At 51.0% G+C, this 20,780-nt stretch overlaps 1 protein-coding gene across 1 annotated transcript in view; it reads left to right on the top strand.

The window, feature by feature from the left end:
- MYO18B (myosin XVIIIB) overlaps positions 1 to 20,780 on the top strand; it is a 221,074-nt gene that overhangs the window by 173,618 nt on the left and 26,676 nt on the right. Inside the window, exon 39 of the mRNA XM_030859841.2 lies at positions 13,641 to 13,771. Coding sequence (XP_030715701.2) covers positions 13,641 to 13,771 — 131 coding nt within the window. The remainder of the gene's footprint in view (positions 1 to 13,640; positions 13,772 to 20,780) is intronic.

The raw sequence follows: 20,780 nt of genomic DNA, 5'->3' as shown, positions 1-20,780 counted from the left end.
ATTAAATGGGCACTTCCAATCCTTGGAGCGAGGTGGTATTTTTATCTCTGTTTTACACATTTTAAAGAGGCTTACATAGAGGTGAAGTGACTTGCCCAAGGCTGGATAGCTAAGAAAGATTGGCACCGGGATATGGAATCAGTCTCATGACACTAAAACCTATGCTCTTAATCGCAGTGCCGGTGTTTCTCAAGCATCAGTGCATACAGATCACCCGGGGTTGTTCAAAGGCAGAAGCTGAGTCCGCAGGGCTGGGACAGGGCCGGAGAGCCCGCGTTTGTGACCAGCGTCCTGGCGATGCTGGCACACGGACCTCCCTGGGAGTGGCTGGCCCTACATGATACCCTCTCCTTATTCCAGAGCCTCTGAAGTCACGCGAAGGGGAGGTTTATGTTTTGTAAGATGAGGTCACACAGCAGGAAGTGGCTCATTCAGGATTCAGATTCATATCGGTGTGATCCAGAGTCTGTGTCTTCTAAATTAATGTCTCCCACCTACCATTATGCCTTTAGCTTGGCTCCTACCTGGGGTCGATTTTGCCACTCAAGTAATCATATCTTACAATATCTGGAGACATTTTTGGTTGGCACACCTTAGGGGCGGGGTGGTGCTGATACCTAGTGGGTTAGAGGCCGGGGTTGCCGCTAAGCATCTGAAACACCCAGGACCACTCCCTTCCCCCCGCCAGCAAAGATTCATGCGGCCCCAATGGCAGTAATGCTAAAGTTGAGAAACCCTGCCTTTTAGCTCAGCCTTCGTCAGTCCAGAAAATCAAAATCCATCCAGAACCCCTCTCCAGAGGCCACATAGTGCCCATGAATTAGAGGAGTTAGCATTTGAAACCGTCCCACAAAAGTGGCATGAATAAGTGAGAATCATAACTAGCAAAAATGTCCATTTCCCAATGGGTGGGTGGAGATTTCCCCAAGTCTGAAACGCGGCCAGGGTGTTCATGTCTCTGTAACATCCTCTTGCCTCTACAGATGGAAGCCAATCAAGTCTAGAGGTCACTGTCTTCATCTCTGGTCGTTATCACGCCTGGCCACCCCCTGCTTATCAGCGTCTTTTGCTGTTTGTGTCGCATGCACCGGTTTCTCTGACAGTAGCTCCTTCACCTGTTTCTCAGCGAGACGGCATTGTCTCTGGTCCAAGCACAAGGAAAGCCAGGATGGCCTTGATCGCCAATACCAATCTCTCTCTGGTCCTTGTTCTCCCTGATCAGTTCTTGCGGGGAACGTATCTAATAATACAAGACCGTTAATGGGGGTTGGTTTACCTGGGAGGGATTGCTTTCCCCGCTCACCCGAGTTCATCCGTGATGGTACTTTGGTTTGTTGAGAACGCCGGCCAGGGCTTTAGTTGTGATGAGGCCATCAGATGTGTCTGAAAAAAGAAGATGTGAAGAGGGAAGAAGCAGTGTGATAAATAATGTCTCACGTGCGCTCAGCTCGTCAGTTTACAAAGCACCTGAATGTGACTCGAGCCTCACAGTATTCTGTGTTGAAGATCGGGAGGGAACTGATATTGATGGAGTTGAGGGGACAGACTCGAGGGTGTGCGCGTTGGTGCCTGGGAAGCCAGTGCGGATGTGGGGCTCGTTGCCAGGTCTTGAGTCTGGTGTGGGTCTCCACCTCACCCCTGTGCTGACTCGCGCTGGCTGTGCCTACCTGGCATAGCTGCTGGGATGTGGTCACTTTGGTCCCTGCTGGCTTGGGTGACTTTATTCGGGGCCCGTTTTCCGACTCCTGTATCTGTGGGCAGTGTCTGCAGTCTCTTGCCACGTCTCTCCTGGGACGCTCTGGACACATACGGATGCTGGCAGGGATGAGACCTAACCTGCCCTGGGGGGTCGGCACATTGGCAGTCAGGATTTTATCTGATGTGGGGGCATGTTTGCGTGACTTGGGACCTGGCAGTGGTGGAGTGGTACAAAATGTGAACGTGTTCTGGTGGAGAGGGGACTGGAAGGATGTGGGGGACCATGTTTGGGGCATTAAAATGGTGTGGCCAGTGGGGTGTGAGACTGAGGTCACCAGATGCCTAAATGAGGCGTGTGGGAGGGCCAGGAGAAATGGAATGGGGGAGAAGAGAACCCCCCAAGCTTGCTGTGTTTCACAAGGTGTCACCCAGTAGTTCTGAGAGCAGGAAAGAGCGCTGATGTTTATCGAGCATGAAACTTGCTGTGTTTTATCCGACATTTCAAGCGCCTTCCACCCATGAATCCTCAGCTAGTCCCACAGCACAATGATGCTGTCAGTACTCCCACTTTACAGGTGAGGAGACTGAGGGTCAGGGAGGTGGGTGACAGGCTTGCTCACAGTCATGCCGCAAGTGGTGGAGCTGGGTTGCAAGCCCATGTCTGTGTGAGTTGAAGACCTGTGGTGGTCAGACCCGCTGCCTACGGCCCCCACCGTGAATGTAGAGCTGGGAGAATTGAAAGCTGAGTATTTATGGGGTGACTTCTAAGTTCTAGCTACTGCATTAGGCATTGGGGATATTAGGCTGAGTATAGCCCTACTCATAAGGAGCTCAGTATAGCAGGAAATTAGAAATTGGAAATTAATTACAGTCTGATGGAGGTGTATGCTTAACTCAGTGACTTGTCCCAAAACACAGAGATGAAAGTGGCTGATTCTACCCAGGGGAGCCAGAGAGGCCATCCCAGAAGAGTTGGCTGTGGAATGGGTCTTGAGGGATGAATAGGAGTTCACTTGTCAGAGTAGAGAAGAGCACTCCAGATGGAGGAATGGTAGGTCCAAAGGCACAGAGGCATGAAAGGACATGGCATGTTTGAGCACTGTGGGAATTACTGATGTGTGGGTGCACTGTTGGCCATGGAAGGAGAGGAACCTTGGAAGGTGAGTTGGAAGAAAGACTGTGAAAGCCTTGATAGGCTCAACTGCACAGTCTGGACTTGGTGAGGTGAAGAGGCACTGAAGTCTCTTAAGCAGGAGAGGACTCAGTTGGATTAAAAAGATTCTCCCTTGGATGCTGTATGGAAGGTGGATTGGAGAGGGGGCTGGATTGAAGAGGAGGACCAAGACGATGAGAACCCTCAGGAGCTGGTGATGAAGACTAAATTTACAGGGGATGGAGAGCTGGGGAAAGAGGCAAGAGATAAGCCCACTGTGTTGATATGAGATACTGTACTTGAGGATCAGAGAAGGGACCAGGGGTACATAGGAATAAGTTGTTCTCTCACTTTAACTTCTTTGGATGCAAAACCTGAGGCCCCTTGAGAAGTTTCAGAGTCCGGTTCAAAAGTTCAGTAATTCAAAGTTCAGAGTTTCAATAGTGTCTCTATTTCTGCAGTCATGTGGGATCGTGGGCTGGGAAGATCTATGAGCTTCATTTCCATTTAAATTGAAATAAGACATGTCAAAGGTGGCTTGATAATTACTGCCTGGAGCAACGGCCCTCTGATGAGGGAAGTGTGGTGTCGGTGTACATGGTACAGAGAATTTCCGCATTTGAGGCTTAATTACGTTGATATAATTATTTGTCAGGAAAATCAGGTGGCACAGATATGTCATATTTGCACTGGAGCAGAAAAAAATGAAATGCCTTTTTTCCTTTTTGTAGGAAGCAGTTGGGTGGGCAGCTCTGGGAAGTGGGGAGTGGGGTGTTTGGATTCACGCCAGGTCAGGATGTCTTTCTGCAGCTGGAGGTTTTGTGAGGGCCCTGCGGGTGCCAACCTTGAGAGAGTTGCACTCCGGTGACAGTTCTTTGTCCCTTTCTGAAGATGCTGCAGCAGTAGTCACAGGTTGGGGCGGTTCTAGGGCTGGGAGGGCTACAAGCTCTGAGTAGTTAGAGCTGTAAGGAACCTTAGAGAGGTTTTTTTAAAGTTTTATTTGCAAACCCTCAGCCACATTCCCCTTCTGTGTTTGAGGGTCTCATGCCCTTCCAAGGAGGCTGTGCCTTCTGCCACTCGCCACCCATCAGGAGAAATTCTTGGGACCACAAGAATCAAGTTCAGAGCCCCCTTCTCATAACTGTAGCCCCAGCCCGTGGCACTGTTATGACCTGAGTAGCTGGAGCCAGGGTTTAGGCAAAAATGGCTCATCCGAAGTGTGAGAACAGAGAAAGGAGAGAGGCACACACTTGCTGACAGAGAGATGAGCTGGGTAGGAAAGACTCCAGTTCTGCTTCTGCCACCCAGTGGCCCCAGCAACCTTGGCCAGGTGGCTTCCTGCCCTGAGCCTCACTTTGGGCCCCTGGTATATGGTATGTGTGTCCACAGATGTTTACGTGATGCGTGGACGTGCATAGCAAATATATCTGAGACTTTCTGCAGGCCGGCTCTTTATCATCTAGAACAGCCCAAGTTACCTAAAATATTAACTTTCCAGAAAGCGATAAAGGCCCTCAGGTAGTAGCTGGGGGCATTTAAAAACAATCAGCTTGAAAAAATGAGAAGGGAAATGAAAGATAGCAAGCAGGCGCCTGGAGCCCCACGCGTTCTTCTGCCTGGAGATACCGGAGAGTCCTGGCAGGGCAGGGGCGCCACGGTCCCCTGCTTGTCTGCCTGGCTAACTCCATTCTGCCTTTCCTATAAAACTCTTTTGCCCCAGTGCATGTCCAATAGATGTGTCTATACACACATGAAGAAGTGAACACAGGATGGAGACACACCAACATAGTCATCAAGAGGGGCTGTCCCCGAGGTAACAGACTGAAGGGCAATTTTTAATGTTTTTTTTCCTTTGGCAACTCTATTTTCTAAATTCTGTGTAATGAACCCTATTAGAACCAGAAAAGAAAGGTAATGATGTATAAAAGAAAAATAAAAGATGACACGGTGTTATATTAGTTTGCTCGGGCTGCTGTAACCAAGCACCACAAACCGGGTAGCTCGGTAAAACAGCAATGCATTGTCTCACATCCTGGAGACTAGAAATCTGAAATCAAGATGTCGTCCGCAGGGCCTCGCTCCCCTGAAGGCGCTAGAGAAGAAACTGTCCCATGCCTCTCTCCTGGTGGTTTGCCGGCAATCTTTGACGTTCTTTAGATTATAGGTGCAACTCGTGCATCTTCCGTCTCCACGCGGCGCTCTCCCTCTATGGCTTCGCATCATCTTCCCTCTGTGCATGACTGTCGTCATTTCCAAATTTCCCTCTTCTCATAAGAGCACCGGTCATGTTGGATTAGGTCCCTCTCTCATGACCTTGTTTTAACTTGATTGCCTCTGTAAAGACCCTGACTCCAAATACAGTTGCATTCTGAACTGCTGGGGATTAGGATTTCAACATATCTTTGGGGGGGACATTGTACAACCTATAAACAGATGTGCTCCAAGAAACAAGAAGCAGCTCAGGGTTCCTACAGGGTTTTCCTTTGTGGGTGAGGGAGTCACTGGAGCTGGGGCCTGTGGGTGAAGAAGTGTCAGTGTTACTGTGGGGGCCAGCCTCCAAGATGGTTCTCAGCGGTCCCCATCTCTGCCTTCACACCCCTCTGTAGCCTCCTCCGTACTGTATCGGAGTTGGTCTGTGTGACCAATAGATGGTCAGGAGCAGTGGTATGTCATTTGGAGGCTAGGTTATAAAAGGTCTTTGGCATTTGCCTTGCTCTCCCTTGGATCACTTGCTCTGGTAAAGCCAGCCACCATGTCATGAGGACACTCAAGCAGCTCAGTGACGGCCCTCATGGCAGGGAACTAAGGCCTCCAGCCGATAGCCATGTCGGTGAGCTTTCTAAAAAGGACTCTCCAGCTTCAGGGCGGCCTTTAGACAACCATGGCCCTGGCTGACATCTTCACTGTGACATCATGACAAATCCTGTGTAGGTTTCCCATTGCTGTTGCAGCAAATTACCACAAACATAGTAACTTTAAAATCACACAGTTTATTCTCTGATAGTTATGAAGGTCGGAAGTCCAAAATGAGTCTTAAGGGGTTAAAATCAAGGTGGAAGGATGGCTGGCTCCTTCTGGAGGCCCCAGGGGGTGATCCATTCCTTGCATCGTCCAGCTTCTAGAGGCAGCCGGCATTTCTTGGCTCCTGGCTGCATCACTCCTATCCATGATTCCATCATCACAGCACTGTTTTCTTCCCCACTGACCCTCTCACCTCCCTTTTATAAGGACCCTTACGATTACACTTAGGGGCCACCCAGCTTATCCACATACTCCAGGATAAACGCTCATCTTAAGATTTTTAATTTAGTCACATCTGCAAAATTCCTTTTGCCATCTAAGTGAACATGTTCCGGGGATTAGGACGTGGACATCTTTGGGGGCCTTATTCATCCTACCATAGACCATGAGCCAGAACCACACAGCTAAGCCGCCTCTGAATTCCTGACCCACAGAAAACCATGAGCGAGAAGGACATTTGATATTTCAAAGTGACTGGCTGTTGAGGCAATTTGTTACGTAGCAATAAATAACTAATCCAGACTGGGGGTTGTAATCCAGCATTTGGTTGTGACACTTGACAGTCGTTAATTCTGGATTTATTGTAATGTTTTCCTTGAAGTATACAGCTAGAAGAGTGTGCAAATCTTAGAAGTGTCCAGTTGGATGAATTTTTACAGACTGAAAACACCCTCATCTGTTTTTAATAACGAAGCCTGGCTATAGCCCAGATGCCTCTGTGCTCTGTACCAGTAATTCTCCTGTTTGCTCTCAGATTGGCTCCCACCGTTTCTCTGCTGTGCTCTAAACAGTTTTAAGAGCTTACCTTCTGGTAGGTTCAGCGAAGTGAACGGCAGTGAGGGACAGTTGAAAGACAGGAGGAGTGCAAGAACCAGTGTATTTCTCCCTCTCTCGCACTGCCTTGGGGTCGGGGGTGGGGGGCATCCCTGACTGCAGCCCAGCCTCTGTAATTCCGGATCCCATTTGGGACCCTCCTCCCTGACTGCAGCTCCCATTGGGCAGCCCTGCTGTTGCCCATTGGATGGCCCAACTTTTTGGCTTTTCCTTCCAGCCCTAGGTTGGCAGTGCCTTCCTGTAGCTGTTAATCTCTTCTGGCTTCTCATCTTTTCCATCACCTGAAAAACCAATTCCCTATATTAAATTCCTTTGGCTGAATGATCTAGAGTGATTTCTATTTTCCTGACTGATACAGGCTCCTTGGAGGTATTGCATTAAATCCTTCTGGCTTCAACAGAAAAGTATCAGGTTCATAGAATTCATTTTCTGAGAAATGAGGCTATCCTCACTATACAGTCCCTGCAGGTTTCATGTTTTCGGAGTCTTTACTCTGAAAGAAGGAAATGGGAACCTTTGTTATGTATCAAGTACGTGCCACAGTATTAGGTATACCAGATATACGCAGTTTTACATTATTTCACTTGTTCCTTGCAATACCGTTTGTTGCAGAATAACACTGTCATTTTAACAGATGAGGAACTAAAAGTAAGGAAGGGTCAGTAATTCTTCAAAATTCACATAGTGCCTCAGGGTCCATCTCATCCTAAAGCCAGAGCTTTTCCTGCTGCTCCCATGTTGTTGGTAGTTTGCATCTCCCCCTCCCCACCAGCCAGGGTCCCTCCCTACCAGCCAGGGTGCCTCCCTAAGTGTGGTTGGGCTTCAGCTTCCCTCGGTTTCATAGAGCACTCATCAATATTCAAGGAGAAATACCAGAAATACCAGCCCCCCCACACCTGCAACCAACTTATGTAAGTGTCTTCTCTGCGGATTCAGGAGGCATTTCCAGGAGGATTGAGATCATTTGAAGTGTGGCAGAGTTGGGAGTTCCAGTTGATGCTGGTGGATGGAGCACAGGGCAGTACTGGGGTGAAGCACTGAGCTTGGTGGTTCAGAGAAAGGACTCAGGCCCCACATTGCCTGGGTCTGTGCAGTGATCGATTAGGCATGCCTGCCACAGGCAAAGAAAAGGACAGGAGGAGTCATGAGGTGTTTCCTGACCCTTTGGAAACAGGCAGGCCTGAGCTTGAACCTACGTGTCACTGTCTAGCTGGGTGACTTCGGGATCTTTGATGAGTCTCTCTGTGTCTGTCACCACATCATTAAAATAAAACACTTTGCAGGATGATTATGAAGAAAGGACATTGTCTAGTGACAACTACCTTCTCCTTAGTCCCCTTACAGCTGGAGGTTGGGCTCTTTTTCAGTCTTAAATAAGAGAATCTGATGTGCCACTTGGGGTTTTCTAAGGGGTGCCCCAACTCTTTCCCAAAATGGGACTGAACGCTTCCTGCTCATGCTCACTCCATGCCAATATGGCCTCAGAGCTCTTGCCAGGACACAATGCACGGGGCCTTTACTTTCCCCCATAGCCTCCTTTCTCCCAGGCAAGTGACCCTTGGACAATTTGAATGAAACAATGGCAGTTCCTCATAACCTTGCTTTCTGGGAAGACTCCCCCCAGCTCTGGAGACACAGTCATCCTTGGATGAAGCAGGAGCAAATAGAGGCAAAGGGGAAAATAGCTGTGGGCTGGGGTCAGGAGACCTGGGTCCACTCTAGCCTGTCATGTCGTGGGTGCGTGTCCCTGGGCAAGTGACTTAACCTTCCTGAGGCTCAGCCTGCTCATCTGTAGAATGGGGATGATGAGGCTGCCATGCGAGGCATTGAGCAGGTGGACCAGGGGATTGGTGATTGCAGTGCAGAGAGAAATGAAGTCCTAGATTTTTAATTTTCTGATAATAAAAGTAAATCATATTCTTTGCAGAATATCGGGAGAAGTATAAGTGGGGGGGAAATCACCTGATACCTCACTGCACAGAGATAATATAGCTCTGCAACGAGTTTGTTGCAGCGTTCTCACGTTACTTTTTGTGTGTTTATATTGTATGTGATTCTGAGGGTTTTTATAAAGATTGCGTGAGATAAGGTTTTTTTTCAGACATTTAGTAGCACGCCTGCCCACGTGAGAAATAGAAATAAATACGTTCATTTATGAACTATTCACAAATACTTATTAAGTATGTGCTGTGTGTCAGACTGGGAATATTTGTGTGTGAATCTGTAAATACACATGAGAACACACATTCACACGTATACATATTTATGTATTTACATTTATACATTTACACTTCTACATACTACGTGTATACTTTATATAAACGTACATTTATACACAGTTACACAGCATATGCAGGTGCGTATAATTTTTTCTTAACACCAGGCTCTGTAACATGAAGTTTCTATTTGTCATTAGCACATCAGAAAAGAATAACAAGGTGAATTTTCATCAGGTTTTGAGGATGTTTTGAGATAGTCTGATCTATAATATAAATTAGGTGAAATTAACTTTGGGAGGCCTTGCGGGACACCTCCAAAGTTGAGAGAGGCAACCTCCAGAGCCGCAGAAAGTGACATAGGAGAGTCCCGTGCATCTGCAGGCAGGAGAGGGTCCTCTGAAGATTGAGGTGCCCGGGGCAGAGATCCCAGACAACAGTTTTAAATATTAGCCTCTAATGGAACTTACAAGAGGAGATGATTTTCATTGCAGCCACTGATTATCGTACAAACTGCTCCCAACAGGGCAACTCCACACAGCACGTTCCAGGGGGAGCAGCTTGGGAGTTTAACAAGGGTTGATGACTCTCTCATGCGATGCAGGGGAGGCTGGCGCGTACACATACGTCGTAGTCTTGTGTTGATCTCTGTGTGCGTGGTGTGTAGTATGTGCGCCTTAGTGTGTGTCCCTCCTTCATTCAGCTCTTACAGTCATGCGGTAACGCCATTCACTCAATCCCAAGACATATTGGGTGCCTGCTCTGTTCTAGATGGCAGCAATACAGAAAGATCAGGGCCCTGAAAGAATGATGCTCATGGAAGTTAGGATTTTATCTGCACAGCCTGTGCCTAGATCGGTGCTGCTGGTACATAGTTCATGCTCAGTAGATGCTTATTGAATGAATGGTATGACAGTGTGTGTGTATATATATATAATGAATATATAATAATCTACGTTAGCATGTTGTGTGTCTATTACAATGTATATCACTACATGGTAGCTGTGGAGTAATATGGACACATGGTATGTTTATTAGTAGGTTTCTGTTGTACACATCTTACTGTCTAAATACTTTTGTTCCCTAATTTCCCCCCCACAACTTCTTCCTGCTCCAAGCCCGCAAAGACAGAGTAAAACAGAGAAGACCGAGCTCGTACTTGGCCTCAAAGCACAGTCCCATTTGCATAGCAGTCCTGACCCGATCCTGAGCGCTGCTGCTCATGGAGGTGGAAGAAGGCCCCAGAAGGGGCCTCCCCTGTGCCCCCTTCTCCTGGTGCACCACCCTCCCCTCCATGTCTCTCGAGCCGTCTCTGGCTTAGGCCTTGTTTTGTCTGCCCCCAGGAGACTAGTGTGGGCACCGCATCCATTTCGCCTAACGACTTGGTCTCGGCAATCAGCAAACTAGTTGGTTTTCAAGTTGAAACAGGAAAGGTTTGCTGATTACACAGACTCTGAATTTCCCAAATCCGTCTCCCTGGGAGGTTCCTGCGCGGAGGGCAAGGGGCACAGCGGAGGGAGGCAGTAGCGGCAGGTCCCCGGCAGCACAGGCCTCACCTGTCTGTGGATGGTTTTCTTGCTCTCAGCTGTCCTCGCCCTGTCTAGCTAACTCATCCTCTAAGCTGCCCTTGCTTTCCACCCCCGTCTTTCCTCTGCAGATGGTGAGAAAGCTTTCAGAGCCCTGCATGCCAGCCTCCTTATTCTCTGCGTGACCTTGGCAAACCGCCCCCCCCAGCCGGTGACGTGGGGACACCCACACAGTTGCTCGTCGTTCTCTGAGCGTTAAGACGTAGCGATGCCACCACTGGCCAAGCCTTTCCTCTCTGCCAAGCTCATTCGATCCTCACAACAGCCCTGGGAAGGGGACTACGGCTGCCCCCATTTTACCCGTGGGGGTCAGAGAGGTTGAATAACTTGCTGAAAGTCACACAGCCAGTGAGTGGTAGAGCTGGGATTTGAACGCAGGCATCCTGGCTCCAGAGCCTACTTTCACTTTCATGATATTATGGATCTGATGCATCTCAGGTCCCTATTTCCTCTGCTCACCTGCTTGGTCCTGGCTCAGAGCCACCTGTCCCGGAGACCCAGCATCCTTCCTTTCCCTGTCCTCTGTCCGCCAGGAGGCTTCTCGCGGATCGAGACTGTAAGACCTCGTTGCTCCCTCCGTGTGACGTTGACGTGGGCCAAGGTCACCCAGGCACAGCCAGGAGGGGACATCTGGGCTTCTCTCTCTCAGCTCGTGTGAGGGCCTAAGGGCCTCACCTGAGAACCCAAGCCTTGGCTGTCTAGTTTTGTGGTCTCCCAGCTACATGACCTTGGGTGGGTCTTTTTGCTGTTCTGGTGAGAGATGAGTTTCCTCATTTCTAAAAGAAACGTTCACCACGTGCCTGGAATGGCCCAGACATGGACGTGGGTAGCATCTCCATGTCTCACAGATACACAGGTGCCTCGTCCCCTCGCCTCCCAGGGACGCTGTCATCCCGGCCCACTAGCAAGAAGCAGCGCTCGGGCGACGCTCCTGTAATCTCCTGGGATCGTGTGCCCAGCCATTTTCCTAGGTGTCTTTATGAGCTGACGAGCTCGCATCCTGGACGAACACCCCCCTCGCCGTCCCACGGTATGTTATTTCCTCTGACAGTCCACCGACCTCCTGCCTGGGGCCCTGCCTCAGACCGTTTCTCACCTTGTCAGCACCAAGATGGGGATTTCACAGCTGGCTGTTTCAACCCAGGGCACCACTCCCCCACCTCTCCACGCCGCCCCTTCCCTCGTCAGCTGGGCTTGCTTCTTTGGCTTTCTTGGTCTTTGCTCGCTCTCTCTCTCAACTTGGAGAAGACTCAAAATCAGTGTAAAGACACAGATTTACAATACCGTGAATGGACAAGCTGGTCTGCTACGTATGCAGAGCTGAGCGTGTCCCTGTGACGGGGAGCAGCCCTGGTCCCCGCTGGCTTTCACTGGGGCGGGCAAACAGAGCCCCAGAAAGATCACTGGCCTGGGAGTGGGGCAGACCGGGGTTCCCCTCCTTGCAGCCTTGAGTGACTTCAGTGGCCTCGATTTCCTCATCTACAAAATAAGGAAAAACAATCCCAGGCTCAGAGAGGGACTGTGAACCGTTCACATCCCACAGCTAGTGGGTTGCGTGGGGAGCTGGGAATTGTACTTAGATTGACCCTCAATTCTTAGTTTTCACGCTCTCATCGGTTGGTATATACATGTTTCTTAAAAGACAGCAGTCAAAAAAGAAACTTGACATCATTAGAGCAGCTCAAAAGAAAAATCCTATCCATAACCCCTCTTTGCTCCCATCCATAAATATTCTCAGCTCTCCAAGTGTTTTCCCAACTGCATGTGTGCTATTCGCACGTAGACTTGGGCACGATATTCTCTGTTCTCTTCTGCTTGCTTAATGGTATTTCACAGAAGGCGTTCCACACCGCCACCATCCTTATTTCTAACGTTGACGTCTGCCTAATAGAATCAAAGTGACGCGCTGTGATTTCCGTAACTAGTCCCCGTTGCTGGGTGACAAGGCGGCTCTCAGCCTCTCGTGTCATCAGTAGCACAGCCCCAGGCATCCTTGGTTACAGAACCTTGCTCTGTGTTTTAGTTTACACCCCATGGGATTAATCCCCAGAAGGTGGGTTTCTGGGTTTAACCCAGGGTTTCTCAGGCTGGACACTGTTGACATTTGTGTGAAGTAATCCTTCATGGTGGAGGTTGCCTTGTGCGTTGTAAGATGCTGGGCAGCGCCCTTGGCCTCTACTCTGCTAGATGCCGTCAGACTCCCAAGTGTGACAACCAGAAACGCCTCTGGACGTCGTCTGATGTCCCCTGGAGGGCAAATTCACCCTCAGTTGACAGTCATTGTGTTAAAGGGGAGGCGTGTGGGAATAACGTTACAAATGAAAGTCAGAGATTTTCCAGAGAGTCTGGACAAAAATCCAGTCAGGGCAGAAAGTAACGGGATGAGCATGGAGAGTCAGGTGCACCAAGCTTGGGTTCCAGCTCGAGTTCCAGTTCAAGCTTGCGGCCCCCCAGGCCTCATTTCCTCATCTGTGAAATGGGATCAGTAATAAGAGCCACGTGCCAGACTTGTGAGGAGTGAGTGAGGCCAGGAGCGTGAAATGCTGAGCACAATGCTGGGCGTGGAAAGGTCTCAATGAGCGCCAGCGGTACTGGCCGGCTCCGCGCGGAGCCTCAGTGAGCGCCAGCGGTGCCGGCCGGCTCCGCGGGAACCCCCACTGGGGTTTCCATCTTTGCCTTTTGCTGCCTTTGAGGATGGAACGTTGGGGGGGGTCTAGGTGACAGAGCTGTGAGGGACCCGTTCTTGTTCTGCCCTCCCCCCAATCTCCCACTCCACATCCATCCCTGGGACAGAGACTCCGCTTCCAGAACCAGCCTCCGCAACTCTCCTGGGAAACATACATTGACTTATCCATTGACCCATCTATCCAGGGTGTCCACTTGGGGCCGGCACCCCCCGTGTGGGTGAGTGAGCTCTGTGCGGGGCCGTGCCCTGGAGCCCCCAGGCATCCACTTCCTCCTCTGTAAAATCCAGAGCATCTGAGGGTCCACGAGCCTGTCCATAGAGAGAGCCCCTCGTGGGCACACGCCACATCGCAGGGTCCCAGTGAGCTCTAGGCTCCTCCCCAGAGCTCTCGTAGGCGGGTGGGGGTCTTGCCCAAGGCCAGCGTGTGCTGTGGTCTCTGTCTCCAGGAGAAGTACGTGGAGGAGCTCGCCGCAGTGAGACAGACCCTCCAGACAGACCTGGAGACGTCCATCCGGCGGATCGCCGACCTGCAGGCAGCCTTGGAAGAGGTGGTATCCAGCGACAGCGACACAGAGAGGTAAGCTACCAGGAGGCGGCTGGGGCTGGGCGTGGCAGGTGGGCTGCACCCTGGGGAGCTCTGCAGCTTCCGGTGGGCAGTGCTGCCCCTCTCAGGTCTGGGGGTCTGGGGACTCAGGCGCGCCAGGGCATGGGAGGAATAACTGGCCGCCTCAGGCGAGCAGAGGCAGGATGCTTCCCCGCTGGTGGTGACGTCTCCGTGTTACTGCCAAACGCCTAGAGCCCGGTTCGCCGAGCCTTTGAGGAGACAGTCTGGAGGAATGGCTGCAAAGTGTCCTCCAGTGTGTGATCTCGGGCAGGTCACACATCCAGTCTGGGCCTAATTCCCTCATCTGTAAAGTGGACATAGCACTACCGGGCAAACCACATGAAATGGCCAAGAGTTGACCCCTGTTGACCTACAGAGGGGACGTTCCGTATACTCCGCTCACTCCCCACCTCGTAGCTTGTGAGTGAGGGTGGAGTGAGTCACTAGGTGACCAGCGTCGGGGCATGTAAGTGCTGCAGGAGTGTGGGCTGTGTCTGCACAGGATAATGAGTGTTATTTCACAGAGGCAGCAGCTGGTCAAGGGTGCAAGATTAGAGCGTTGGCCCTCAGCTTCAATGTCAGGGCTTCTCTCCTCCCTCAGAAGACAGACAGGCCGCCTCCCGCCGACTCCAGCCAAGTCCCAGGCTGCACAGGCCACGAGTGGGCTGCCCCGCTGGGAGTGGTTGGAGGTGTCCCGGCGGGCACACAGCCCTGGCTGTCACCCTGCGGATGGCCCGTGGCGTCCTGTCGCCCTGAGCTCCCTCTGTAGCCTTGACACGTTATGTGTCTGGAAATCATAGCTGCCCATCTTGCTGTGGCGTGTCCACCTCCATGTCAGCCTCTGCAGCAAAGCCTGGGCGACAGGGAGAGACGTTTTCTTTGTGCAGACAATGAGACAGTCAGGGGCGGGATGCCCTGAGTTACCCGTCAGGTGTGGTTCCTCCCGGGACCAGCCAGCCACCTCTTACTGGGGTGTGGGCAGGGCCAGCTGCCGAGTGGCGGGAGGTGTGGGTGAGCCGGGCAGCAGGGAAGGAGAGAGAGTTGTGTGTGGGCTGTGGTCCAGCCCGTGGGAAGAACCAGGCATCTGTGTTAGAGCTGACCACGCCCAGTCCAGAAAAAAGACTGGAAGGAAACACACCAACGTTCTAATACATTGGGAAGGCATTACTGGTGACCTAAATTTTTATTTTTTTCAGGCTTATGTAGATTTTCTCAAATTTCTGCAACGAGCATGCACACACGTCCCTAGCTGTACTCGCGTCCTCTTTGGGAGATTTTGCTCGTATAAGTCATGTACTTTAAACCTCGATAGGAGGCCGTGAGCACATTCTCTCCTTGATGCAGTCCTGGGCTGGTGACAGCTGCTCAGCAGCGTGTAGCCTCCGACTTTCCCATGAAGATGTTCATTCTCAGCATCAGTGTGACAGAGACCCAGTGGACTTGCCATGTTCTAGCCTCTAAATCAAGGGCTTTATCTCAAACGTCCTCAGTTTGTGCAAAAATGGCTCCCACACAAACATTGTAAGGATTTCTGCCACGCCCTGCAAGTTTCCACAGCTGCCAAATTGCTGGTGAAATGGCTAATCCTGATGCTGCAGCTGCTTCCAGCTCAGGGTCACGTTCAAGAACCCCCTCCGCCTCCCCTCCTCCAGTTTTATTAGTGTCATAACAGAACTAACATCTGTAATTACAAACCCCTGGCGTCAGTATTACCCGCTCGATGCTTGGCTGGCCTCTCCGTTAATAGAAATGCTAGGACTTTTGCATTAATCATAATGGGAATTAATGGCTGTATATACTAGTATTCTGTGTTCTTTTGTGTGTGTGTGAATGAGCAAAACTTTTAAACCATTTTTACTTGCATAGCAATAGATTGCTTTTCTAATAAACAGTAAAAATTCTAAAAATAACAAGATTGGAAAGAGGCAGAGAGTCTGGGCTTGGAGGTGCAGGGACACGCTGGACAGAAGGTGTGACAAAGAACAAGGAGCAGGTTCTCACCTGTCGCATGAGGTCCTGGCAGTGAGGTCACAGGTGGTTACAGACATCGCTCTGGTCTCTGTTTATAGGGGATCCCCTCAGGCCTTAAAGGGACCCTGCCTGCACCCTCCTCCTAATAGGAGATATTTTTATCTGTCTTTGCTCAGGTGACAAGCCTCGTGCTCACCCCCTGGTTCCCATCCAGCTTTTCTGAGCTCTAGTCCCTGGGCCCCCAGGGATCCAATCTGAACCCTAGCTTTCTGTCTGCATTTTCATGATCTTTTGTCTCTGGGGCTTTACATCTTCATCTCGCCTGGACGTCTGGTGCCTTTTCCTTGTCCGAATCTCCAGTGTCCGCCCAGTACCTGACTCATGCTTCCCGACACTGGAGGGGCCCTCACCTGCGTCTCAGGGTTGTGCGAGGGGTGAAATGATCATAGAACCCCAGGTGTGAAGCAATGCATCTTGTACCTGGAAGAGCCCAGGCGATGCATGGGGTTCTTGCAACTGGAAGTGGAGGCAGCTTGGGGAGGGCGCAGGCGCTGCATTTCAGCCAGCCTCATTTCCAGTCAGGGATCCAGCGGTTCATGTCTGCATGACCTTCTGTGAGTTATTCAACCTCTCTGAGCCTCAGTCCCTTCATTTGTAAGACGGGTTGATAATAAGAAGTAAGTGAAAGAATCGGACCCAGGTTTAGTGCCTTTTACCTGGCAGGGGCTCAGCCGTCATCAGCTCCATTCATTCATTCATGTGATTGATTCTGCGTGGTCCACACCAGACACTGCGCCGAGTGTCTGTCTTATTCCACGCTTCTTGTCATCATGTTTCTCCATCTTAGCGATGCAGGGAGATTGAATAACTTGCCCGAGGTCAGGCGGAAGTTAAATTCCTGAGGGAGTAGTGAGGGAGGAGAGCACAGATATGGTCTCTGCCTTCGTGGAACCCACATTGTGATGAGCGAGCGCGCGTGTGTGTGTGTGTATGTGTCCCCGCCCACGAATACAGTGGACAGACTGATGAATAAAATGCTGGGATACAGTAGGAATTACAAAGACAGAGAACGCAGAGCTCTGATGAATAACACGGGAGGTAGACATGGCCTCTCTGAGAGGAAGAACTGAACTGAAACCTGGATTAAAAGAAGGAGCCAGGGCTTCCCTAGTGGCACAGTGGTTGAGAGTCCGCCTGCCGATGCAGGGCACACGGGTTTGTGCCCCGGTCAGGGAAGATCCCACATGCCGCGGAACAGCTGGGCCCGTGAGCCATGGTCACTGAGCCTGCGCGTCTGGAGCCTGTGCTCCGCAACGGGAGAGGCCACAACAGTGAGAGGCCTGCGTACCACAAAAAAAAAAAAAAAAGAAGGAGCCAGATGCAGGAGCTCTGGAGAAAAGTGAGTCAGGGCAAATGAGGAATGTTCTAGGAAGTGAGGGTTGACCAGTGTGCCCGAGTGAGATCAGTGGGAAAGAAAGGCTCTCTTCCTCTTGCTCCTTCCCTCTCTCGCACCTGTCTTCCCCTTTCGAAGTGGCCCATGGAAGCCCACCGTGTCCCCGTGAAGCGCCCCCGAACCCCGGGCAGGACTGACGGGCACCATCTGTGGGTCCACCGTGGAAGGAGAACGTGGGGCTTCTTGTTCAGAATCGGTTCGGAATTCCAGGCAGTCACAGCAGAGTATCACACCAAGCACAGGCCCCTCTGGGCACGGGCTGGAAGCCTGTGAAGCCGGCCCTGAGCCCAGGGTGGTTTTCGGGAAGCATCTCCTAATGCCCAGTAGGCCTCGGTCCTGACTCGCTGTCTTGTAACTTAGACTTGGAACTTCCACAGAGCGTGGGTTTCAATAATAGCATAGGAGTGGGGAAAGACTGGGGAAAAGTGGCCACAGAGAAGCCTCAGCACTTCTCAAGTCTCAATTTCAGAGGATTAGTGTCATGCAAACCATGCTGTCTGGCCGCAGCACAGCTACATTGGTTATCAACAATGCAAAGAAACACAGCACGCCACTGGGTTCTAGAGCCCGTGCAGAGCAGAGCCCCAGTTCCTGCCCCAGGGCCAGCCCGAGCTCCTGCCCGTCCTGACAGCTCAGCCCTGCACTCCCCTCTTCATTGCCTCATCACCTGGGGAAAGAGGGTTGGATTGGAGCCTGAGGGATTGGGCCAAGGTCTGTCTCCAAACTGAGCTCTCAATTAGGATTCAAACCCACCCTGGGAGAGAGAGCGATTGGTGCTTCAGCTGGAGGTGAATTTCTTTGGGAGACTTGTTCAAATTATGAAAAGTCGCATTTCCCCATGTTGGGTATTAGATCCAAGTGTAACGGGCCTTCCAGGCTGGAAACGTGGCTACGTGCTCAGAAAGCCAGGTGGCCAGCGCGGCAGCATTTAAACGTGTACCCGCCTACACCAGGGCCCTGGCGGAGTAACTTAGACTGTGGCGTCAACCTCCTTAGATTAATGGAGAAATGCTTTCCGCTGTTCCCCCGGGCCTGGAACCTGCTCATTACTCGTGGAGGGAGGGGTGCGGCAGCTGACAGCCCCATCTGTTCCTGGCCCAGGGTCTGCAGCTGCCCTGTCATCACCTAGGCTGGGAGTTTGGGTTGGGAGGGGGGAGTGTCGAGAGGTCAGTGGATGACCCCTGACTCCTGGGTCAGCCAAGAGTGTCTCCACGCCAGCTGGCCCCATCTGAGATGAAGGCCCTGGAAAGGAGTCCTCTGTTGCTGTGTTGAGTGTAAGTTGTACATTTTCCAACATACATCCTTTTAACTTGGCTAAAACAAGGCTGCGGTGCGACAAGTAGAAAGATCTGGGTCTAACCAAAGATTGCCGCTGCCACTGAGGGCATAATTCTGAGTTAACTTACTCGTCAGTGGGCCCAGGCTCTGGTCAGACTGTAACGGTCCCTGCTACGAAGTAGGACGGGCTCTGGGACTGCCCGCGTCTCTTTTCCCACAACTCTCTTACCTCCTAATTTTGCTTAGAAGGAAGAGCTTAAAGCACTTCTCCATTATTCTAAGACATCCAAGCTACATCACAGGGCCCTCATGCAGAACAGCACATTTAAGTGATGCCACAGAGGACACCTGTCTTTCTAAGCATCTTTCTAGCTTGGAAGGCCTGGATACCCAGCTAGTGGGGTTCGTGGGGAACGAGGGCTCCAAACTGCTTTATCCACTCTGGCATTACAGGGCATCGTGATCATTGTGCTAATAGTCTTTCCTGAGGACTTACTTTGTGCCAGGCCATGCAGCCTACCTGTCTCACGTACATAGTTCTCACAGCAACTCTCTGAGGTTGGTAACCATTATCACCCCCGGTTTACAGAAGAGGAAACTGGAGCTTAGAGAGGTCAAGAAACTGGCCCCAGCTCACACAGTAAGTGATGGGGCCGGGATTTGATTTCCAGGTTGACCCCATCACCCACACCTCCAGTGACTAAGCTCTGCTGTCATGTCAGACGTACCCCATCTTCCCCCTTTCTGTTGTCAAGGTCTTTGTTCTCTGCCAAGGAACTGGCCTGTCATTCTGGTGAACTTGTGTCTGTCACTGTGATGTGGTACCAGTGCATTCATGTGTTACTTCCCAGGCAACGTTTGCATTCAGGCTGGAGTTGTCTAGCGAAGACTCCCCTGAAAGGAATACAACAGAAGACATTTAATTACCTCTCTTGCTCATCAGCAATCCCCCTGTCCACAAGTGCCTGGCCCAACTTCCTCTTGAAAAGTCACATGCACCAAGGCAAGAGAAAGAACCACTGACCACGTGTCAGGAGATGAGGGGAAAACCAGGCACCACATATCATGTTCCAGTGCTGGCTGCACTGCCAAGGAGATCAGGACCATGGACAGGTCACCTGCCCTTCCTGGGCCTCTGCTTGCCCACCCAACAGATAAACAACATCATCATCATCACCATCATCATCATCATCGATGAGAACCTCCCATGCTAGGGCAGGAGGTATGGTCGCGAACAGGCAAACGTGGATCTGCCTCATGGAGCTTGAAGTCCAGAGACTCTTTCTTGTGGTGGAAGGGTCAGTGGGTTTTAAAGTTCTTTAAGAAGAATCCCCTCTTTTACACCAAAGCAAACTCCTGTAGAAAATTCTAGCTTAGGTTGAAGTACAGTCGTCCTCTGATCGGAGTGAGAGAGGACGTTTCCCCATGGGTGGACTCAGTGTTTGAATTTGCTCCCTTCTGAAAGGGCTCTTTCCCCCCAGACTAGAGACTCATTTACTTTGAGATGTCCAGTTGTGCCAGTTGAATTAACACCAGCCTGCACCTTGGTTAGTTGCATTGTGCTCTGCAGACATTCCTGTGCCGGGTTCAATTAAAGATTGAACCAATGAAGTGGGTGAGGAAGTATGGCCAGCTGCCCAGACCTTGTCTCCTACAGAGTTCAAGGCCAGTTGCCTTAGGATTATGGAGACATTAGCTTGCCCAGGCACCCACCAGGATCTCTGGGCACACCCTCTTGTAATCAGGGTCATGGACTCCTGGGGTGGGAAATGGGCCTGAAGCCCCTCCCTCTCTATCGTCATGCCTCAAGTCCCACCCCCACTGCGGCCCGTGTTTGTCCTTCCTCCCTGCTTGCGGGCACGAGAAACCTTGTTCCAGGTACAACTCACCCTCTCTGTTTTTAAGGCGCATGCCACACTGTTTTGAACGCTACAGCTTGGGCCGCAAGACCCTTCAGTTCTTTTGTCTTTCTATGAGCGTTTCAGAAGATGTAGCCCTGTTCACGCAAACCCCTCCCTCCGCTTCCCAGGACCCTTGCCTACCACATTTTAGCTTCGTTGGTCAGCTGGAACCAATGTCCTTAACTGGGGTCTGTGAACTAGTAGGTCGAGGGAGGGGGTGTCCACACACGAGTTCTAGAGATTATACTCTGAACCCTCAGATACTGCACTAAAATTTGGGTCTGTGTTTGTGCGTTTGGGCAAATGGAAGTTCCATGGTCTTCATAAAAGATGCTCGTAGGGACTTCCCTGGTGGTCCAGTGAGTAGGACTCTGTGCAC

This window comes from Globicephala melas, chromosome 13, assembly GCF_963455315.2.
Source record: "Globicephala melas chromosome 13, mGloMel1.2, whole genome shotgun sequence".
NCBI classification, from domain to species: domain Eukaryota; kingdom Metazoa; phylum Chordata; class Mammalia; order Artiodactyla; family Delphinidae; genus Globicephala; species Globicephala melas.
Note: the sequence above shows the minus strand (reverse complement) of the source record. Positions and strands in the feature narration are given on the sequence as shown.